Source organism: Lucilia cuprina, chromosome 4, assembly GCF_022045245.1.
Source record: "Lucilia cuprina isolate Lc7/37 chromosome 4, ASM2204524v1, whole genome shotgun sequence".
Classification (NCBI taxonomy): Eukaryota; Metazoa; Arthropoda; class Insecta; order Diptera; family Calliphoridae; genus Lucilia; species Lucilia cuprina.
In genome coordinates this window covers 16,632,821-16,658,072 of record NC_060952.1, presented here as the reverse complement: position 1 = coordinate 16,658,072, position 25,252 = coordinate 16,632,821, and the positions used below count along the sequence as shown (strand labels likewise).

At 26.0% G+C, this 25,252-nt stretch overlaps 2 protein-coding genes across 4 annotated transcripts in view; one reads left to right on the top strand and one right to left on the bottom strand.

Moving 5' to 3' along the window:
* The window catches only part of LOC111676147 (octopamine receptor beta-3R), a 95,322-nt gene that overhangs the window by 37,613 nt on the left and 32,457 nt on the right, over positions 1 to 25,252 (bottom strand). For 2 of the 3 annotated variants that reach the window (XM_046949980.1, XM_046949982.1), the window contains exon 2: positions 24,691 to 24,719. The exons of the other annotated variant lie outside the window; for it this stretch is intronic. The gene's annotated coding sequence lies outside the window, so the exon portion shown is untranslated. The remainder of the gene's footprint in view (positions 1 to 24,690; positions 24,720 to 25,252) is intronic. 3 annotated transcript variants of the gene reach the window in all.
* Positions 4,920 to 9,967, top strand: LOC111676129 (protein hugin). The gene is made up of 3 exons (XM_023437021.2): positions 4,920 to 5,294; positions 8,953 to 9,235; positions 9,402 to 9,967. Exons 1-3 carry the CDS (start codon positions 5,211 to 5,213, stop codon positions 9,629 to 9,631), a joined length of 597 nt encoding a protein of 198 aa, XP_023292789.2. The 5' UTR covers positions 4,920 to 5,210; the 3' UTR covers positions 9,632 to 9,967.

The following is a 25,252-nucleotide window of genomic DNA, read 5'->3' as shown; positions in this document are numbered from 1 at the left end:
TTTAGTAGCTCATATATGTTAATATAATTTTCACATAATTTATTCAATTTTTATAATTAAATATCACACAATAAAATACATTTAAACACATTTAAATTAAATTAATTGCGAATGTATAAATTAATTATAAAATTCAAATTTCAACACAATAAATTTTATCACTTTAAAACAAATAAATATGTATATTCAAAACTCATCACGTTGTGTTTTGTTTTAATGATAATACAAAATACTATGGTAACTGCTAACACACATTTGTGTATGTGTTTACAAAGAAACAAAAAAATAAATAGACATGATGTTGATGGTAAATATGATATTTCAACTAATAATTTTTTTAGATACTTTCATTAAAGTAGACAAACACACATATATTTACTTTCTATACCCACACATGAACATAATCGTATGCCGGATGAAATAAAACTAAAATCCTTTCTATTTTAGTTTGGACAGAAGAGACACAATTAGAAGCACAAATGTTTGTATGTATTATGTATTAGACCGGCTCACAAAAAATGGTGCTTGAGTTATCCCCCTAAAAATATTCGGTGTTATATATATATATATATGATGTTACCCAAAATATTTTGGTTTTGTGTTGTCCGTTCTTGAGCTAAACAATTTTCAATATATGATATGAGGTATCATTTGAACCCGCGTCTAGTGGTGTGCGTAATTATTTAAAATTGTGTATACATTTTATTTATATTAATGGAAAACCTAATAATTTTAAAATTTTTTGAAATATGAAAATTAAGAGCAAAATGTTATTTATGATTTATACATCATTGGACGTGGCTTTAAAATCCCTTTCAAATGGCTTCATAGCAAAACTAAAATTTAAAATTAAATAATTCGAAAACACTTTTTTATTTAGTCCAGCTCACGAAGGGCCATCTTAAAACAAAGGAAAGTAAATTATTAGAGGGGTAACAAAAATTCGTTTTTTCTTTCCATACAGAGTGAGTCGGCTAATTGCAGATAGAAAAACATTACTTATATTTTTGCGTTTTTATATGTAAAATGTTTTAAATGTTCCTGATGTACATTATGGTATCTCGTGAACCTTTTTTTTTTTTGATTTTTTATAACAATATATACTGTATTTACTTGTATTCAGTACATTAATACAAATCGATTTAGGCATATTCCAACATGAGATTCTTAAAAGACAGTTCCTCGGGATACTCTTAAGTATATCTATACCTAAATAAATACATATGTCCTTGGTGTAGATGATAAAACTTTATGAATAATTGTCACTAATCCCAGTGTTATTTCGTGTGCTAATTTCGAATATGGAAATAAAAAAGTCGTATCATGCACAAATCTTTTGCAGTGTCATCATTTAGTATACTTGTGTTCCAAAAAAACATTCTGTAGTATTACAGATTGTGCGTATATGCCTCTAGACTTATACTTTGAGATATAGAAATGAAGTCTAGAAGTCGGAATAATTATATTTACAAAAATGTATTTTTTTTGTTTTAACAGCAATTAATTAAAATATATGTGGAATTATTTTTCCAATAATAATACAAAAATGTTTTTTTTACTGTTAACCCTAATTAATTTGTATATTTATTTATATTAAATTAACAACTAAACATTGTCATGCCACTGGGTGTTAATACAATAATAAATTATACGATAATTTAGGAAAAATACTTGATTTCCCTTGTTATCGTTTTTTCGTATTCTGACTTTAATTCTAAATCCATCATTAAATATAGAGAACAAAATTGCTTTAAATAAAATACATACAAATATGTGTGAAACTACATGAAAAGCGTCCAGGAGCGGGTGTAAAATTGATTTTGATTTTTTAGATAAGGGAAAATAAATTTGAATTATTAAAATAATTATTTTCATTACAATTATATAAAAAATTTGTTTAATTAGCTAACATATTTTTATCCTTTTTTACTTGCAGGTAAGAGTTTTGATTATATCTCCAAATGGATTTCTTATGGTAAGATTTGTATGATTTTAAAATAATGTTAATAAAGACTAGTATAATTTTCAAATAATAAATAGTACATGGACCGACATTCGTGAGATAAACGTATAAAACTATAATGTGATTTATTTGTGATTTTAAACAAATAAATTACACATTTAATTTTTCAAGTTCTAAATAACCCAGCAAAAACTTAGTAATGACTTGCACTTACATAGCAACTTAATATTCAAAAACTATTACTTACCGTTTGCATTACTTGTCAGTAATCTTATAATAAGTTAGATATAATCAGTTAACTAAGAAATGCGTTTTATTTTGCGGACTAACAATTAGTTTTTACACAAAGAACTTTTTAACTCCCAATTTGTAACTGCCTACTTAAGTAGTTACTTGTAAGTACTTGCATACAATATCATCACCGTTTTATAATAATAACTTTAAATACTAGTGAATAAGCAGCATTTTTGTAGCTTTTTGCTGGGACACACTTTACGGATAAAATTACAGTAAAAAACTCCTTCTAAAAACCAACGTTGCTGATTTCACTCTATCCATTTAATAGCTTATAAAGCATGTTGATATTGTTTTACCATTGTACTCATCCCTCACATGTGCAAGTGTGTGTCTATTTTACGTTAAATACATATGAAGAGTATGAAATTTCATGTAGCTGTTAATCCAATCCCACACTTATTGAATCCATTTTGTTGTTGAGATAACAAATGATAAAATACAAAAAACAACAATGACATTTGTCACATTGTTTTAAGGAAGATTGATTGATTTGTAACAATCGATTGCAGGAACACCAACTCTCCAACTCTCCCCTAAAGTCAAATAACTATGGGTTGGTGAGCCTTTTTGTCCATACAATAAGAACGGAATCATTTGTTTTCTGTGGGCATGGTGTAGGCAATATTTTCATATAAGAGAGTACAAATTTTGATGTTCAATAGAAGGTGATGATTGTTAAGTAAAACATATGAAGGAAGGGAATGTGCTGACTTGTATTGAACGAGTTGTTAGGGATCACAGCATGATTTTACTTAAGTTTAAACTGCAAAAAAAAAAAAAAATAAATATATTTATTTGTAGTCTAACACATTTCCACACATAAATATAACAACAAATCTATAAGCTGCAGTTACCTCTTAGTTGGGGCATTTGTTGTAAGTGCTAACAATAATATTGGTTTGAGTTTTTGTTATTGTTTTTAAGGAGAATTAAAAGAGAAAAATTTGTTGTTATATCCTGCAGCGTTTAACACTATTACTTAGTGCTTTTAGCATTGTTTTATTGTGTGTTGTTTTTCTTTTTTCTATAGTACTTCGACGCACACTTTCACAGGCCATATACCAAGTAGAAAAAATTGACATTTATCATCATGCTGTTGTTCTAGATTTATTATAACTGCAGATTTGCATATTATTTCAATTTGTTTAGTAGTTACACTTTTAAAGGGTAAATTAAATTTGTTCATAAGTTTGTAATGGTTTTAAAGGAGAAAAATATAAAGATATAAAAGAAGTTATAAATTTTATTTTTGAGAGAGAGATTTGAGAAATCATATTTATTAAGCCTGTTTTGGTATCAAAAATAATTTCTTAATTAAGCTTTTATATAAAATTTGAACTAAACTACATAGTGTTTGAAGAAAAAAAATAAATGTATTTTTTATTGTACATTTCGGAGTGCTTCTTAGTTTTGTAAATATGTTCTTTTAATTTATTATTTTATGAAACATAAATCGAATGTACGGTATTCAGAAATCTAATTATACATTCTTATTGATATGTCTGTAGAAATTTACATTTATTAGGATGGCCTTAAAAAACAAATATATGAAACTAATATAATAATATTTTTAGGAAATATATTTATTGTAACGACTTATTTCTTCCCTGACACGCAAAATTTTTAACTTTTTGGAGAATAAAAGTCCTATTGTGAATTTAAAATTTTTAAAAAATTAAATTTTTAAATGTTCGAAATTTAAAATTTTTTAATAATATAATAACTGCTCAACGGAAAAGTCTATTAAATACTCTATGGACCGATCTAATTATATTGTTTTGTAGTAGTCTTGAGTTTTTTGACTACTATGATGACAAGTCTCTTATGTGGACTATTCTCTGAAATAGTCCATTGACTATTATCCAAAATACTCCCTTGACTAATCTGTGGGATTGGGTATGCAATGTCAAAAAGTACAGAACACAAAAGTTTCCATTCTTGTCTAATATTCTTGTTTAAAAGGGTGTCCCGTGGATTACGAATTAAGAATATCTATTAAATATCTTGATTTTAGTACAATATTTTTTTAAAATTCTTTCTGTAATATTTTCGAAATGGGTCTTAAAAATTACGCAGTTTTGAGTTTTTTCACTTGAAAAATAATAAAAAAACTATAAAATTCTGAAAGACCAAACATCTTTAATAATTTTGGCGTCTATTTCGGAAGGAAGCGTTGTCCCTCAAACCCTCTAAGAATCATTTTGTTGACTAAAAATACTCTGCAGAAAAATATATTTTTTCCTAAATTAGTTTAAATTATGTAATTTTTTACCCATTTTTAAAATATTGGAGATATTTTTTTCAATTATACTAAGGTCAGGATTCCGCAGTTCAAGTAATATGATAATATTTTTCTATACCAACCTATAAACGATGTGATTGATTCTTTTAACAAATTAATTTTAAATAAACGAAAACAAGTACAACATCTGTCTATAGCTTATAACAACAATAATATTTTCTAAACTGTCATGGTCTCCTACATGTTTCTTTCCAACTGTTACACTAATACTTCAATTGACATTATAATCATGTCAAACATCATTCTAAGCATTCATACTAGCATTATATTTACCAACATGACCAACAACATTCTCCTACTACTATTTTTAAAATGATTTGGCCTATAAATATTGAACTTTTCGATTATTTTCTTATCAGTTTCACTACAACTTTCATAGAGTTAAAAGTTCAAAAATAGAAATTGTTTTAAAAACATTTTATAGTTTATATGAAAAAATAATAATATATAAGAATAGAATTACAAAAAGTAAAATAGTGCAACAATTTTAAATTTGTAAAAACTTAAGTTTTTGCAAACTGTTGTTTGTTGAATTCCTAGAAAATTTGTGTCAGTGTTAAAATAAGAAATACATCAAACCAGACAAATCTTTAAATAACATCTGCAGAAAATATCTTTAACAACAACTGACAGAATATTTGCTTTATCATGACTGGTTTAAGTTGTTTAACTTTTGTTCTAGTCGCATTTTGTTGTTACACCATGAGCATGTCTAAACCCACCCGAAACGAGGTAAGTTTTGAGGCTGAAATGGCAATTTTTATGTTTTTTTTTATTTCTGATAAGGGAAAGTACAAGCATTCAGATAAACAAATAGCAGAAGCAACAGAAAAATCTTTAATGTAAAAGAGCATAAATAAACAATTTCTAGGAAATTATATGTATTTAAGTCTTAAAGTTTACCAGAATATTTTTTCAATTTCATATTCAATGACTTCAAAAGTGGTTCTAAATGATGTGATTCTAATGTGATATTAAAGTTGAGTTTTCAACACTTCCTTAAGCATTTAGAAATGTCCAAACAATTGAGGCATTTCAAAAAATCTGCATCAGTTACTGGCCTAGTAAATTCTAGAATCTTATTAAACGCTTAACTTTAAAAAATTTTCAGAAATTTTTATTTAACAATTTTAATAAAGGAAACAAAACTGTAACATGTTGCTTTATTTTGTAGAAGTAACAAAGAATATTTATGTTTTTCAACCTAAAGAATAAATAAATTTATAAAAAAAATAATAAAATTGTCAATGGGTTTGTAATAATTAATTCCTAAAAACAGCAACGAAGCAACAGGGGGAAAGCTGAGTTTAAAAAATAACAGTAAATGATATTTATGACATTTCATTTGAATGTTTCACTGCACTCTCACTTTACATATTGTACTTTTAAAAACTACGAACAAAATAGTATAAATGCTGAATTTAAGCACTGCTTCTGGGCTACATGGGGTGTGTGTGTAAAATAAGAATCAAGTACCAGGAAATAATTTTTGAAATGGGTTTCTATTGTTTCAAGTTCTAGTTTTGCATTTTTTCCTTTTAAGTCATAGGGGAAGAGTGTGATAGATGTATGAAAGAAGTGTTACCAACTAAATTAGCCAAACTGATATTTTGATATTTTTTAAATATTGCTTAAAAAAATCAAAAGAAAATAGTATAAAACAATTTTTTTCCATATAATTTTTTTAATAACAAATAAAAGTTTATTTAAAAAGTTTTTTATAAAAACCAAAAGTTTTTTTGTATTTCATACTAAGATCTTTTCCAAAAATAAGTTTTCGATCTTGAGAAAAGATTTTCGTTAAATAGAAAGAAAAGCTTTAAAATACATTTAATACAATTTTTAATAAAAAATTTTATTAAAAGAAAAGCTTTTTTTGATTGTATGAACTTTTAACCAAAGCGTTGTTAAGTAGAAAATTACAAGAAACTATTTATTCATTTTTTTAATGAAAACCTTTTTCTTAAAAAAAATCTTCTACAAAAAAATGTTCCAAAAAGTTTTCTCATAAAATTTTGAAAAAAACGCTAAAATTTACGTTAAAAGTTTTTTATAAAATTAAATCTCAACAAAACCTTTTAGGTAAAAAATCCGATACAGTTTTTAATAAATATGTTCCAACAAATTGTTTTAGGCTAATTGGATTGAAAGTAAAGCACTTTTTTACAATAAATATTAAAAAGCTTTTCTAAAATAATTAAAAAAAAAGAAATTGAATTAAAATCATAACAATAAAAGCTTTTTCGACACAAAACTTTTTTGTCACAAAAAACCTCTTTAATAGGTTTTATTAATATTAATCATAGTAAAAAGTTTAACATTTCCAATTCAAATTTTTTACCCTACACCACTATAGTGGGAGTGTGCTGATGTTTGTAACACCCAAAAATATTGGTCCTATACTCACCGTTAGGTATACAAATCGGCTTAGATTCACGTTCAGAGTCGCCATCTGTCTGTCTGTGTTTGATTAAATTTAGCACGTACGTACGATATTGAAAATGTGTGGGCTATGTCCGACTATACATTTATACTGTTGAAACATAATTTTGCAGAGTCTTCTTCATATAAATTAAAATAAAATAGCTAAATTTTATCATAGAATAATATTCAATATTTCTAAGTGAAAAAAGTTGGTTCCATTAGTTTTCAATTTATACAGAATCAAGTTCAATTACACAACTCTGGCAATCATCAACATCCATACAAGATTTCTATTTAAATTCCTGCATTTTTTTGCATTCATTGTCCTATTTCAACTACATTTTTTGGAATGAATTGTATTGTGGCTTGACTTTGCTGACAATTTCAGATTTTTGTAATATTAGATTTTTAACAATGTATGAGTGAGTCTGTATCTAATAGTTTTGTAAATACAAATTGATGTGTATAGTTTTGTGTGTAGAAAAAAGTTTATAGTTTCCAGCAATTATCATAGAAAAGGGTGTATGTTGTAGAAAAAGAATTGTCCTTTGTAAATGGTAATATTTGTTCGTTTCGGTAGAATTCTATTTAAAACAGTTAAAATCTATTTAGAAATCGTAATAAAATTTTGTTTTTGTGTGAGAGTAAAGTTTTGTAATGATTCGAGAATGTACATTAAATTGATTGTGGTATTTGTTGTTTGAAAAGGTAAAATTGTTAGATTTTGTTTTTTTTTTATTTTTTTGAATATTTTGTAAAATTTGCAAAAGAACATACAATATATGAAGAGTATTAAGTAATATGGTAAAATAATAATGATTTCTTGTTAATTAATTAATTAATAATGCATATATCAGAAAGAATACTGATAAGAAGTTTAATTTTGCTTAAGGTAAATCAATAGCACATTAAAAAAGATTTCTAAAATAGAAAATTCTAAAGAAATTTGTAGTTTACAATAATAAATATTTTATAAAATGTGATGCATATCTAAGTAATTTCAAACCATAACTTCATTTATATCTTACCAATTTGTGAATGTCTTACAATTGTGGTTGTATTGGCAAAAACATACACACACCCCCTTCGATTTCTTAGTAAATCCCCTACAGATTGCTTGCTAAATATTGTACAATATTATAAAGAAAATCTTCAATTTAAGTGCAATTATTTAATAATAAACCTTTTCAATGCTGCCATTGAATGCTGTCTTAATTGCAAAAAGCTTTTGATTAATTTAAAGTTTTATTAGTTTATTAAAAATTAATTATTTTGCAACATAATGAAGTTTTTTCCACATGTATGTAGATGTTTTTTTCTCAAGAGATTTTCTGGCTTTAATTTTGTAGACTTTTGAGTATAATTATTTATAAATTGTCTTAAACACCTGATAACAATTTACATTAATTATTTGTTAAAAGTGGTTAGTTATGTAAGCACTTGCTATTAATTAACACTTAGGCGGCAATTTTCAGTTAATAATGTATTTACAAAATTTTTATGAAAGAGGAAAATTGAAAAGTTTGTGTGGGTGTAAATTAACTGAATTTGGATTGTAGTCATGCTTTGGGAATTTTTTTAACAAATGTACATAAAAACATAGCTTTTTAATAGAACATTTTCCTATCTTTTTATAATAAATATAATTTATAATAAAAACTTTTTGTTTGAAAATTTTGTACGTAAGCTTTTTAGTTATGATTTTTTAGTAAAAATATTTTTACATAAAGAAACGAAGTAAAAACACCCGAACACACTTAATAATAGAAAATTTTTAAAAAAAAACTTTTTTTAATTTGAAGATTTAATTATATCAAGTTCACAACTACCCTTGTTTCGCACTAAAATATCTATGTACTTTTCTTGTCAACAACTTCATTTAACAATAGAATAGCAATAACATACTTAACACACCATCTAACAATCTTTTTATCCAAATTAAAAAAAAAAAACAAAACAAATTTAGGCTGCTAAAAAGGTGGAATTGCCTCACGAACAACAGCAGCAACAGCCACATCATCCACAGCTGCAGAGTGAAGCCACCTACGAAACACGACAAAAACGTTCACAGCTTGATTTGGGTAACATAGGTGGTGGTACTAACGGTTTTGGCAATACTGAGTATAAAGATTTTAATGAGTTCATGGAAGAATTAGGCGATAATGCTATTATGCCAGTGTCACAGGAAATGGATTTGGAAAATATGCCCCCACTATTGTACTTTATGTTGTTGCAGAAACTAAAGCAGTGTAGGTTAAATAAATACACTTTTTATTAAAATTGTATCTTCTACTTTATTAATTTGCATATTTTATGGAATTTTTCTTATTTCCTTTTTCTATGTCATATTTATATTTACGTTTTTACTATACTTTCCTTCGTTGTATCCTTTCTAAAAATGCATTTTCTATGTAGTACAAACTAATGAACGTCAATTACCCACAAGACGTACACCACGCCTGGGGCGCAGCATTGATTTTCAACTGTTTGATGCAGGTGCTGCCACTACTACAGGACATGACTTTGATGGCGCTTTAAATATGGCCAACGATTATGCAGTCTCACGACAATATCTACCTCGTGTCATGAAAAAGTCTGTACAATTTAAGCCACGTTTAGGTAAAAGAACACAAGTATGCGATTAAAATAACCAAAGGCAGCAGCAACAAACACCTCTTCTACTATATCGTATTAATCATGACCAACAACTACAACAATACTATAACAATTACTACTACTACTACCACTATTATAATACGTATACATACTAATACATACTATTGATATTTACTTCGCTAAATGTACTTATGCAAAAAAATTTTACACTCGTATTGGAAAATGGACATGGAAAAAAAGGATAAACTGAACAACCATGGATGACATCTACATTTATTTGCATTTAAACTAAAAAAAAACAGTAAAGTAAATAAATGTATAATTTTATTTTACTACTTAATTTATTTTTTCTATAAATACTCGTATGTATATTAAATATTTAATGAAAAATTTAAAAATATATATACATAAAATAAATTGTACAAATATAAATCATACATAAATACTCATCTTTTATTTTATTATAAATAAATCATTTTGTATAAAAAATATTCATATTTTTATGTACTGAAAGGAAATTTTTTTTTGTATTTAAATGCAAATTGTATAAAAACAAATTTAAAAAATACAAAAACAAAATAAATGTATTTAATTAAAATTATTGTGTAAAACTACTACAGATATTAAATGAAAATATATTTCAAATTATTATATTTAAAACACTCCCGAAATAAAGACAAAGAGAAAAATATTCAAAAAGAGATACATGATATTTAATTTAAGCGTGTTTCGATTTATTTATTTTACTTACAATTTAAGTATTTTTTTTCAATATTTTATTTAAGTTTAACAGACAATTACCATTTGAAATAATCAGTTGTCTTTTTTTTTGAGATGAGGGTATAATTAAATTTTATTTTAATGGGTTTTTATGTTAAGCACATAAATATGTTTGCTGTTAGTCATGGACAAATTTTCGAATTTATTTGTTTTTTGTAAAAGGATAACCTACAAAGTAATTTGTGTCATGTCTACTGCTGCTAGTCGGCCTGTTATTAGACAAAGGTACTAATTTTTTTATTTGCCCATTACAATACAATTGTACAAATTATATTCTAACCTTATTTACCGAGCAGGGCGACGATGATGATACGCATGTTGTAGTGTAAAAGACCAGAGTCTCTGGTGGGCATCGAACCAACAACCCCCAGACTGACGAGCTAGCAGACTACTATTTAGCCTACCGAGGTACACATACAAAATTCATGTTATGCACAGAAACAGTTATCGGCAGTTTATTTTTAACACTTTCTACGATTATTATTTAAATATTTTTTTTGTGCTCCGGTATGCTAATTGCTAGTGTGCTAGCCTATCAGTCTGGGGGTTGTGGGTTCGATTCCTACCATAGACTCTAGTCTACTATAGTATGTCGGGGTATGATGCTTGTTAAATAAGATTAAAATATAATTTTTAATTGTCCTATAATGGACAAATAAGTAAATAAATACACTTTTTTGTGTTTTGTTAATTTGATTAAAACCTTTTATTAAAATTTTAATTGATACAATTAATTTTTTAATCGAGTTTTTTTTCCATTTTAATTTTTCTTAATTGTACTCTTTCTACATTGACGTTAATATTAATAACATTTATTCAAAATTGTCTCTTTCGAGAATCGGGATCAAGAAGTAAGAACTATTTCCAAAGTAGTTGTTTAAGAATAGGAAGTGGTTATGTTTGCACTCGTTCTTAAATTAGTTTTTTTTCAGAATAAAATCTTAAATTTTTCCTGGGTTACTTTATTTGTTCCAACGTGAAAAAGAAAGTGATATTGGAAAAGCGTTGCTAAATGTTATACTTTGATTGCTTCAATCATCGGCTTAATTGATATTTTTAATAAATTTTTAACCAAATTCGTTAATTAATTCTTCAATTTTCATTAAATATTCAATATATATACAATTAATGACCTTATTAATTTTATGTTTTAAACTTTGATATTACTTTAAGTTTTTTCGACTTTTTCACTACTTACACTGCCTACACACTATGAGAGAAGTCGTTAAATTTTTTATTTTATACTGCCAAAACAAAATAAAATGAAAATTGGTATGATTATCAAAAAAATCAAATTGAAAATATATTTTGTGTTTACACTATTAGTTTTGAAACAAAATGAAACTTCAGTTTGAAAAATGTAAAGAAAAAACGTAAATTTTTATTTCGTTTCTGTTTTTATTTGAAATTAGTTTCTATTTTTATATTTTTCTTTGATTTAATAAAAATAAAACTCAAATAAAACAAAAAAATCCAATCGTTTTAAAAATTTTCAAAAAATTAAAAAAAATCCTACGATTTTCAATTTAACATCCATATTTTTAGTAAGTTTTATTACATTTTGTATTTACACTATAATATTTTTAATTTTATTTGAAAATTTTGTCATGTCGTTTTACTGATAATTATAGCGTGTAGCCACTGTATCTTGTTTGTAAGATACAGTGCAAAACTTTTATTTGAATAATCGTGTAAATAACATAAGATTATATTCGTACTAATAAAATATCTAGAATAAAAAATTATTCAATCAATAATTCTTGATCACGCTTCAATTGAGAAAATATTTAAAATTTATTTATTATTTGTAACAAAAAATCGATTTTTATATAATTAATTTAAAATGGTATCTATTTCTTATATGAAAATTGATTTTTACATAAAAAACATTAAATCGGCTGTGGAGACTTAAATGACTCTCCAATTGAGAAAAAATTAAAAAATTTGATATCACATTGATAAATAATAAATGAACTTTTTAATGAAGTTAGTGAGAATTTTGCATTATTTTTTTCCTATGAACGAATATCCCTGATAAAAATTTTCTTTTTTTCTTCTGCTACAAACTTTATTAAACCCTTTTAAAATCTTTGAAATGTACAAGTAAAAATTACATAAAAAATGTCATTAAATTCGAAAAGTAAATCCAACTCGAAGTCATAGTAAATAAAAGACATTTTAACGTAATTTATTTTTTGCTCAACTTCTTCCTTGCTTCAAAAACTTATTAAGAGTAAGATTAAAACAAGAAGAAAGAAAGTCTTTTTAAGTGCAATCATTTTTTGTGTCAATGAATCTTTCTTTTTATTTTACACACAAATTTCTTACATTTCCAAACTTCTAGCATGAGCTGAAATTTGTTTTCTGAAGTCTAGTTGAAAGCAAGTACTTTTTACAATCGCTTACAAGTAATTATAAAAATCAGTTAATGTAAATCGTGTGAAAACTTCTCTCAGAAGTTGACTAATGAATTAGAAAGTATTTTTATAACACCTTATTAACAACACATTAATAAGTACTTAGAAAAAACTGTCATTATAAGGTAAGATGTCATTGGAACCAAGTAATTACGACAATCGCTTACAAGTAATTAGAAAAATCAATCAATGTATATGATGTGCAAAACGTATACAGCTTCTATATCTTCACGCAGAACCTGACTGATGAATTACAAAAGTATTTGAATAACACATTATTAATAAGACGTCTTTGAAGTACTTCTATGTAATCAGAACTATATGCAGTCATTAAAATGGTAAGTAATTACAAGTGCTAATAATTAAAAAGTTTTGGCTGGGGATGCAATGTCATGTCATTACATGTTTTTGCTGGGATGTACTTAAATTTAATTTATTATATAAATATTATCTATTTATTTTAGAGAGTAAATAAAATTGATTTCTAAAAGGAAATTCTGAAATTTATTTGTAACTGAAAATAGTTTAACGGAGAAAACTTTCGATTTGCAATATACAAATATTTATACAAAGTTTATATAGAAATTTTATTTAAAGTTTTTTTTTTACTTGTGTAATCCCAAGAAGTTAAGTAATTGTAGTTTTAAATAGTATTTGTAGCAGTAGGTATTACTGGTCGGTTTACATTTTACAGTTTGTGAGCAAATATTGTGTTTAAGGTATCAGATGTAATCAGGGATGGCAAAATTGGTACAATGGTACTTTTTTTGATACTATTTGATGTGCAAAAGTACCGTGATACTCCCGAGTCTTATTTGATACTTTCAGGGCAACAATCTCAATATCCGATTATCGTTTAACCGGTAGTAAATCTGTCTGGTAAAATAATTTTTCTACCCCACACCACATTAGTGGTATATGAACATTACTTCATATTCTCCATCATATCTGGAATCTGAGATATTATGTCCAGAGATTTGAGAAAACGCGCCATGAGTGCTTTAAATATAACATTTTACAAAGTACAATTTTGTGGTAATATTTGTATCGTAGCTATGAGATACCATGTATTTTCTGGGAAAACTTCATCAAATTATATCAAAGTGTTAACATTGAGGGACGGACACCATATCAACATATAACGCCCATTCCAACTTTAAAATGTATAAATAAATTTCAGAAATTACAAACTTTTAGCAAAAAAAAAAATTGTACTTTGTATTGTAAGAAAGCTCTAACTGAATACTCTCCCAGAAGCAAGGTTCACATAATATGGGTACCAGCCCACTCGGGAGTAGTCTGCAACGAAAGAGCGAATGCAATAGCTTTAAAGGGAAAGGAGTTCAATGCAGTTAAACTGACAAACGCAAAACCATTCAACGCAACAAAAGCCGAACTAAAATATGGGTGAGAGAATCCCATAAGACCTCTTGGAATAATGAAACAGTGGGTAGAACCACGAAAATCCTATGGGGTGTCCCTGATGAGAGCAAAACAAAAAATCTCCTCAAAATGAGCAAGTCTGAAGTTAGTATAATAGTACGTGTTCTGAGTGGACACACAGGATTACGAGCACATTTATGCAAAATTGGACGTGCAGATTTAGACGTATGTAGAGCATGTGGAGAGGACAGTGAAACCCTGGAGCACTTTCTTTGCCGCTGCCTGGCATTCGTCGAAAATAGATCCAAGTATCTTGGAAGTGATGTTGTTCCGGAAATAACATTCCTGACTAACACTGATTGGAATGATTCATTCAGATATTTTTTTTAATAATAAAGAGCGCACAACAGGCCAGATTGTGACCTAGGTGCATTTTTCGGATTTGATGTAGTACACATCCTCCTATCAACCTAATCTAAGTACTTTGAGATCCAAAAAAGTACTCTCTGAAATATTTTTTGATACTGAAACAAAATCTCTTTTTCCATTCCTGGATGTAATCGTGATAATAATTAGGAAGTTCTTGGATGTAGAATTTTAAGTATAAAAATATACCTTTAATATTATTAGCATTATTATTGAAATAAGTATTTTTTTCTAGAACTACTAGTATTAAAGCAGCACAATTTGAATGCTTTAATCCTAACAGTATTTTTTTCTTCCTCTTTTAAAATAAATTATTTATTTTTTTTATTTTTAACAAACCCAAAAAGAAAATCCAAATTAAAGCTAAGAAAAAATATTAAATTGACATACAAAATGACATTAATTAAATTTAGGAAAAAACTTATATTTTATCCCCAATAATAACTGACAGTAATTAAATGTTGCTATAGTTTCAAGAAAAAATATAGATAAACCCTTATTAAAGGATAAACATGAAAAAGAAAAATATAATAAAAAAGAGCAACATGATAAGTATTTGGGCAAGAAAAGGCAAAAATCCATCTAAAAATATTGTCATTATGAGGATATTAGTAATTAAAAATATGAAATATAGTTACTAGACTGATGCCTAGGCAATTGAAAAAATTATTGCTTGGTCAAAGGACTATTCAATGTAATAGTTAATAGTATACCGTAGACTAATCAAAAAACTATTCCATAGACTACTCAATTGACTAAATATTCTATGAACTAGTATGTATATTCATTTTTGATAGGGAAAACTTTTTCAATTTGAAGAATTTAACTAATTGTTTAGAGTAATAAGTATTTACACAATTAATTTCTTGGAAAGTTTTTTTTTGGTTCTAAGATTTGGAATTGAGAATAACTTTAATCTCATATTTTCAAATACAATATTGTTAAAACAATTTCATATTTGTGAAAAAAGCAATGTAAAAAATTTTATTTTTTTTGATTATCAATTGGACAATTTTTTTTTTTTGCATTTTAATAAATTTTTTATTTAAAGTCCTCTGAATTTTATATAAATTATTACATCTTTCTTTATACAACTTAATTTTTATTTATGTGCAAAATTTTGTTTACATTGTTAAAAATTTTAACAATTTGTTAAAATTTTAAGACATAAGATAAATTTCAATGAAATAAGAACAAAATCCTTTCTTAAACCTCATTCCCCAGGAGTTTCTCCATTCTATACATTCTTATCAAAATAAATGCCCTTGTAAGTTTCTTAAATTATCTACTTAATGTGATCTTATAATAAATTTATAAAATAAACAACAATAAAGTGTTAAAAAATCTTGCTTAAAACCTGCAATGTTTTTTTTTTTTTTTTTTGACGTGAAGAAAAAAGTAAAGCAAAAAACCCAACAGGTTGCAGTAAATATCCCAAAAAGGCACTTAATCAAAAAATCGTTAAACTTTTTAATGTTGATATTTCCATTTGTTTACACTTGAAGGAAATAAATCGGCTGGGCACAGTTTAAAATTATTCTCGGCAGAATGCAACAAAATAATTCTGGTGGTAGAAAGAATTGGAAGAATATTATCCATATGACAAAATTAATGTTCAACTTCGCTTTTAATTAACTTAGACATAGAAAGTTTTGACATTTTAACATTTTGGGAATAATATTAAGTAAAAATGATACATGGACTCCATTTTAAATTACTGGGAAGAAGTATACGCACATACACAAACATACATGCACAGATACAATAAAATGTGAAAAAATGTCAAATTGAGTAAAGTGCGTAAAAGCACGTATTTACATAAAGCATCCGAAATCTGAGCAAAAAAGAAGAAAATCATTTTCCATGAGTGTGCAAGTGTTGTTTTCTTCTATACGCTACACTATTAAAAGTGACAGTTTTACGTATTCCAACCGTCGGATAATCATTTTTCTATTTTTGCGATGAAATATTTATCCCATGGAATAAGCTTAATAAGTTTTCTAAAAATCTCACAATTTTCATACTATTATAATTACGCGTTCATACCTAATAAATAATAAACAAAAATCACATGACTAAAGATAAAGATTTCATTAAATACATATTTATTTGCACTAATTATATCATTGACGACATCCGCATAGAATGTCTTTATTATTTGTTTCGACATTATTTCCAATTATAAAAATCAAGTAGAATCAAAAATAAATTTAATTTTAAATAGTGGTTACGGCTTCGTCGTAAATATTTGATACTTTTGAACGTACATTAAGTATAACAAAATCGTATATAAGTAATTTTAAATTCGGTCATAAATCACTAAAGAGTGTAAATCCTTTATTGATCCAAGTCTCTTTTTCCACCGAAAAAATACATCAAGTTGTTGTAGGGACTTCTAAGGTTGAACATGCTCGAATTTACTTTTGTTGTTGTTGTTGGTGTTGTTGTTGAAAAGAATAATAAAGCATTTGGCTTTGAAACATTGACACATGACTGATGAAAATAAATCTGCATGAAAAATTATATGTGTGTTTCGTGAAGTGCACATAAAGGTAGAAAAAAAAATTGGCAACATTTGAAGTCTTCCACATTTATTTATTAAATTGTATGTTTTTTTTTTTTTTTAAATAACTATAACCAGGGTAACAGTTTGAGTAGAAAACTAATACATCAAATATTACAGAATATTAAAAATGAAGGGCAAACGGCATCAACATACTTACAATATGGCAAACAATAAGACATTTCCCTGTTTTATGCCTAGTATACTATCAAATTATTCACTGGGTAAAATTTGGCAATTTTTTGTATTTTCCTTTTGTTAGTATAAAACGAAAAATGTTTCGTTTAATAATTTTTTCCAACCTTTCTAATAGCAACAAAAATTTTACCTCTTTGCGTCCCTTTTGTAGTATAAATACTGTATGTATATAGAAAATTTAAAAAATATTTCAAATACCTTTAGGCACTGACAAAAAAATGTTTTTGCATATTTTTCAAACAAATCTACATGAACTAAATTTATACAACAGCATACATGTAAATAAATAAATATGGTTATAAGTGTGGATATGTCTGCAGGATACAGGTGGATTGTATAATAAAAGTAAAATTGTATAATAAATGTGTATTGTTACTCATATTTAATAATATTTCCTCTCACTTGTTTTTATGTTTGAGTTTAAATAAATAAAATTACACAGACATATATGACCTAAACACCATTTGCGAGGTAAAACAGTTTAATTGAACTGAACTAGAACTGAACTAGAACTGAACTAGAACTGAACTAGAACTGAACTAGAACTGAACTAGAACTGAACTAGAACTGAACTAGAACTGAACTAGAACTGAACTAGAACTGAACTAGAACTGAACTAGAACTGAACTAGAACTGAACTAGAACTGAACTAGAACTGAACTAGAACTGAACTAGAACTGAACTAGAACTGAACTAGAACTGAACTAGAACTGAACTAGAACTAGAATTGAACTTTTAAAAATGGTTAACAATTTTAAAAAGCCATAGTGTAATAGCTTTTAAGCATATTAAATAAATGTTATCATTACATTTATGTAACTGTGTTACAGTAAAATGGTAATAAATTTTCAGCTCTATTTGAAAACATATATAATAAAATCTAATAATTTAATGTATATAAGAGTATTCAGTCATTTATTTTATTCTTTTTAAAAGCAAACATATATCAAAAATGTTGGCAATGTAACTTTTATACATAGATAATGTTGGCAACATTTCGTTTGACTGATTAAATACACATAGTCATATCCTTAGTAATTTATAATTATAATATTTAAAACAAAATTGTAAATTTCATCAGACTTCCTATTATTCAGCTACAATTGCATAAAGAAGTATAAATAAAGTAAGTAGGAATGCTTATTCTTAAGTAATTTTAAGTATAGAAAGCTTTTATAATATAGTATACATTTCATTTAGCATTGGTACGCTTTATTTTCTGACAGATTTTGTGAAAATATTATATTACATTATATTCCTTTTTGAGGCGAAATAAAGGAGACGTAAAATATTATTTATGTATAAAATTAGCTTAGAAAATTATGTGCATACATATTTAGCTATTTATAAAAGTACTAGGATATTTTATAGGATGAAAATAGCCAAATATCATCTAACCATTATAACTAACATAAACATGCAAAGGATGTTTTTGTTTCATAAGTTATTATTTTTTTGTCCTTTTGTAAAGTATAATATTTTTGTAATGGGTTGTTATGATGCGAGTAAGTACTTACGTAGAAGTGTAGTAGTATGAATTTAATCATATATATTGTTAATTTTTTCGGCTTTTTATGTATAAATTTGGCTTTAGTACATTGTTATTGCTGAGTGTGTTTTATATTTTTTGCTGAAATTACGAAATGGTCATAAAAATATTTTAATATTATGTAAATTATCAAATATATACCTTAAGGTGGCTTCAAAAAATATGAGGAAAATTTTATTACAATTAAGTAAAAACAATTTAAAGTTTCTGATTTTATGTTTTTTTTTTACTTTTTTAAATAAAATTACTTAGAAATTCTTATAGTTTTAAATTTTATATAGTTTGTTATTAACATGACAACCTAAACCCCAGTTTTTCATTCACATATATGATGCCAGACTAATTTACACAAAGTTAATGTAGTAAATTGTTAAAGTTTTTTTTTACTTTCAAGGTTTAACGACTCATGGCCATAAGGGTTGTGTATTTAATTTTATTTCCTTAATATTTTATTTATAGGTAAACTGGAAAAAATATGATTATTTTATAGATCATATTTTGGTATTTATAATTTTTTTAATATATAAAATTAAACCTAGATTTTTTTTTGGAAAAAGGTTGTCTTGTTTTCATAAATTTCGCCAAAATAAAATGAATATAACGGAAATTTTATCAACTTTAACCAGCATACCTTTAGATGTGAAATATATACTGTAAGTTTCCATAACAATCATGAAATATTTGCCAACCCCGGCGTATGATTATTAGTTAAGACAAATTTTAATAAAATAATGCTCATACGCATCAATGTTCCAACAAATAATATTAGCTTCAAATAAAATTTAATTAGAAATACATAGATATGGGTGGATCTAGCAGCAATATTACGATGTGTGCCAATTCCAATGAACAAACACAACTTCATACTTATGTGAATTAATAATATCTGATAAACTATATATTTTCTACTTACACTAATTAGATATATCCTATTTAAGTCTTGACAAAAGTTTTCACGAAAACTTTTAGCATGACCTTCGTGTTAGAATTATTTATACATTCGTCTATTTATTCGCATACACATGAGTAAAAACTATTAAAGTTTTTAGCAAGCTATTTTAATTAAGTTTATTGAAAAAGTTTTTTTTTCACTTTTGTTTGAAGAATCAAATTCATTGTAAATCCCAATTGTGCCATCAAAATTAAAAAATCGTTACAAAAGTAAATGAAAAGAAATACGAAAGATTATTGTAGTCAGCACAACTATTATCAAACAAAGTTTAATCTGACAAATTCAACATTCTTTCAAACTGATTTTTTTGCTATATAAGAATAAGCGATTGAGAGAATAAAATGCAAATATACATTCATTCAGTCTGGCATAAATATATACTGAATAAACATCCCAAAAGCATATACTTAAGTAAACTGAAAATTTTATAAAAAAAAACTAAAGAGAATAAACGAAATGTTACAAAATAACAATCAAAAACTATTATCGTTATTCATCATTCTCATCTTTTACTATTATTGGTAGTAGACATTCAGAAAAACTTAAAAGAAAAAAAATGTGATTCAGATGTCACAAGAAAGATTTTATTTTACAGCTTTCACTTATACATCAATGAGAATTAAAAAAAAAACTAAATTTAGAAATATATGTGGTCAATTTCGTGTTAAGTAAACCAACTTTTAAAATCGATGTCTTCCGATTTGGATGAAATTTAAATTTGATTTAATAAACATTGAACAGAAAAATATATGTAAAATGTTATTATATATTTTGTTAGGAAAACAATATTTTATAACATTTTTCAATTAAATATTTAGTATCTAGCACTTATATGAATATCATATAAATTTGATATTTCACAAGGAAGTAGATAAAACCAACCAATCTCAAAATAAAAATACACTATTTATTAAAATTCCCCTCTAAGCTATAATAATCCATAACGGGTCCCTTGTCTTATTATATAACTGTAATAGTTCGAGTTAAGAAAAAAACCTAAATAATGGAATAAATGAAATAAAAATTTTTCCCAGATGTAAAGTTATATACATAAAACATCTGCATGTATGTCTATGTCTACTATAGAACTATGTAATGCAAAAACTAAAAGGTACAAATGCATTTATAGTATTTTTATATACTTAAAACTATGATGACAAACAACTGAATGAAAGAATAACTGGAAACTATTACATTTTTGTTCGTATTATTTTTATTTCTGTTATTTCTTTTTTTTAATATATATTTTTATAATAATGCAGCAGTTTGTTGAAGATTTCAAGGCTAAGTTTTAGTTTGTTCTTGTTTAAAAACATTTTTTTTTTCACATGCAGATAGTTGTAGTTGTGAACATATGTGGGTGTACACTTAAAGTAAAGAGTTTGTAAAAAATATGATTTGTAAAAGTTTTTTTTCTATTCTTTATTTCTATTCTGTGTCCTCGTTCAATGCCAATTTTTATATAGATGTTGTTAGTTTTGTTGAATCTATGGGCTAAAAATAGTAAAAAATTGTTGTAGTGGTTGAAAACTATTTTTATTTTTCTAACTTAATCCATTGTACTTCAGTTTACAATACCAGTTAACAATGAAATTTATAAAAAATATATTTTCATTTAAAAAATCCTTTTAGTGTATAAGTTTTTTAACCATATAAAGCCTACATAATACCTTCAAAATGTTGACTGCATTTAATATATGGAAACCATTAAATACATATAGGTGCATATAATATATGTATACATACATATGTATGTGTCAGGAATGGAAAATGGTGTACTTCTTTTAATACTGATTTATAATTAGATAAATCTAAAGACTAGTTAAGAAATAGTCAAACTGCTTTATAAAATAATTTTTAGATCAGTTAATAAATTAGGTTATATACATATTATAGGTAGTCAATAGAATATCGTAATTCACACACTAACGAAATTTGACAATAATTGTAGTTCATACATAGATTAGTCAATCGAATAGTCTATATATTAATCAATTGATTACTTCAAAAACTTTTCATAATCTATACTTAAAAGACAAGTTTATATATTAGTCAGTGGACTTGTCCATATATTAGTACATAGTCAACAGTAACTAATACTTTGGGCAGGTAATAGTGTAGTCAATAAACCAACCCATTGACTAATTAATATAGAAGTCAATGAAATGAACCACATGTAGACAATGGAATAGTTATTAGTGCAGTAAACATACAAGTCTCTAAACTATCAATGAACTTGAAATGACAAATCAATGGACTTGAAGGACTAGTCCATATATAAGTCAATAGTCTACAGTAACTAAATTGACTTGACTTAACCACAGAAATTTGAATAGGCTAGTCAAAACTAGACAACAACTAGTATTTCGATCAGTAAAAACACTAGTATGAACTAGTTATTACATGATCCACTCTATTGAGTTGCCATAATCCTGCTTTGCGTTTATAGACTAGTTTATGGGTTGGTCGTTAGACTAGTTACCACAACTAACCAATGTTCACTGCGACAAATATATTGTTGCTGCAAATAAGTAATTATTATTTTTATTTTTTATTTTTTTTTGCAGAATATTTGATTAGTTATAACCATAAATCTTATAATGTTCTTCTCAAATTATGGTTATTATTTTTTCCATAGATAGAAGACTAGTAGAATAATTCATAGACTAGTCCAAAGAATATTGATCATATTATTTCATAGACGAGTCAATAGTGTAAAGAACTCAACTGTCTATAGTCTACACAAAAAATAAATAATTCTTAACAATCGGATAATAAGCCCGAAAATATGCATGTTTGTTACAAATATAGCAAAAAGAAAAAATGTGAAATGATTTTATTATAAGAATTTAAAGGGTTAATACAAATACTCAAAAAAAAATTATCACACAAACTCTAAATTTTGTATATGCACAAGACAACCAAACAAGCAACTTACACCCACTTAAAAGAAAAAATCGAAATGTTTGTTGGCTGCCAAAAAAAACTAGAGCAAAAGTTTACACGAAAAAAACTCAACTGAAACGTGTATAAAAAGTGAAAGTCAAGAGAAAGTAGAGAAAAAAAGAAAACTGTGTTTTAGTAAACTCGTGCTCACGAACAAGTCATTGTCAATGGTTCTTATTCACAATTTTTTCTGATTTGTTTTTGGGTTTTCTCTGCTTATGTACCAGCAACGTTTCTTTCCTTTTCAAGTGTAACTTTTTTGTAACGATTTTTGTTAGAAATATTTTTTTTTCATTCTTTTGAAAGACTTTAATTTGTTATTTTTGTTATGTTGCTGTAAATAACTTTTAAAGAATGAATAAAATAGTAAAAGAATGAAAAACAAATTGAAGAAAAAAAAAAATAGTTGGGAAAACACGCAGTCAGGCAGCCAGTATTTTTTTTGTAAATGCAGAGCAAGCATGTGTTTGTTGTTAAAATTTAAAAATAAAATTGTTAAAAAAAATTAAACGAACACACACAAGTGCAGTTTTATTTCCGTTTGGGTTAGGGTAGTTGTATCTCGTGACTGCATATATGTATGTGTAAATTGAAAGCATGAAGAAAGGAATGACATAAGCTAAATTGTAATAGAGATATATTTTCTTTTTTTATTAATTATAATGTTGAATTATTTTTATTTATACTAAGAATTTGTTTTTAATTTTTATTTTCTGTAAACTTTTAGATTGAAATATAAAATTGGTGAAGTGAAATTTATTTCTGTGTTTTCTCTATTGAAATTTTTGTTAACAGATTTCAATGGAAAAGAAGATAGAAATTTCTGACTTAAATCAACATTTCATTTTTAAACTCATACCCTTGTTTAACCGCTCTCAATCCTTTTTAAATAAATGTATTTTATGTCATGTAGGTTTAACTATAAATGTGTGTATGTGTGTTCATTGTTTTCATGCATATACTAGGCATCTAGGATATTGGCATTATGCCAAATCTGAAAAATAGAAAATACAAGGAAAATTCTGAAATGAACTATATACTGATGTAGCATAATGCAGCTGGTTGTTAGGCAGCAAATATGTACGTATGGCAGACATACATACATACATATGTATGTATTTGTAAATTGAATTGAATAAAACTGACTAAAAATTTAAATCCTCATCTACGAAGCAAGGAAAATATCTGCTGTGGTAGTTGTTTGTGCATTGGTTAAGTTCTTGTTTCTTTATTTTATCAACAAATGTGACTCAAACCTCAATTATCAATTCCCTAGATTCATATATTTATAACCAAAGCAACACACCGCCCCTCTCTCCTTCTTAGCAATCAAAACAAAACATTATTTTTTGCTTTTTTTCTCTCGATGTTTTTGCTATTCACAATAGACAATGACAACTTGTAGACATGTTTTTTGTCTCCTACTTCTTTTAACAGCATTCTAGTATTTGAAACTTACTGTTCAATGCATTTCTAACGATTATACTTTTTTTATTTGTAAAATATGGAGAGAAGGGAAAACATATATGTGTGGGAGTGCAGGGACAAGAAAACAAGCCCCAAATGAAAATTGTTACAATAGCTGATTTGTGAGATTACGCAAAAGTGATTGAAAAATAATTGAAATACTAAAAAGAAAAAAATATATATATGTATGTTTAGTTGTAGAAACAAAAATAGAAGAAAATTTTCAAATTGAAATCCTTGAAAAGACAAATACCTATCCAAAATACAAGTTTATGCAGTATATCTGTTTGGTAGATAGATAGAGAAAACAAAAAAAATTAAACAAACAAAATAGAATATCTATTAATGCACAAAAACCAATTTATTCATTCAGCTTTAAAGATTTTATTTAAAAAAAATGAATTTACCTTTTGTTGGAATTAAATACATAATGCATCTGAAACAGAAAAGAGAAAGTTTGTAAAATTAAATTTTAATTGTAAGTATACAAAGCTTATAATATTTGTAATTGTTGGCAGAAAAATCTTAATTGGGAAGGAATCTAAGGCTACTATTTTAAGATTTTTTCAGAATATCTTGTGGGAATTGAACCCACGATCTTGTAACTGATAGTCTACAACACTACCAAGTAACCAAAAGTAACACTATGAGTTCGAAAATTGATCTCCTCATTTAAAATATACTCATAATTTTAATGATATAAAAAAATATAAAATATTCTATTTATAAACAAATTGCACACAAATTTCATAAAATATATTTTTTTAATATTCTATAGTTTAAATACAAGCTTTTGTTTTGTATTTAAGAAAACTTTAGCCACTAAATAACTTTATACCCTACAAAAGTGGTAAATAAATATTAACAAATACTCCCAGAAATGAAAAAAATGTATATGTAGAAATTAATATTTTAACCAGACAAATACCCATACATACACACACAATCAAAATTTCACGAATATTTTTG

Excerpts from the sequence above, each read along its gene's own strand:
- LOC111676129 (XM_023437021.2), top strand. The coding sequence starts at position 5,211 with ATGACTGGTTTAAGTTGTTTAACTTTTGTTCTAGTCGCATTTTGTTGT. Across the intron at positions 5,295-8,952 it reads CTAAACCCACCCGAAACGAG|GCTGCTAAAAAGGTGGAATT; the intron begins GTAAGTTTTGAG and ends AAACAAATTTAG. Across the intron at positions 9,236-9,401 it reads GTTGCAGAAACTAAAGCAGT|TACAAACTAATGAACGTCAA; the intron begins GTAGGTTAAATA and ends TTTTCTATGTAG.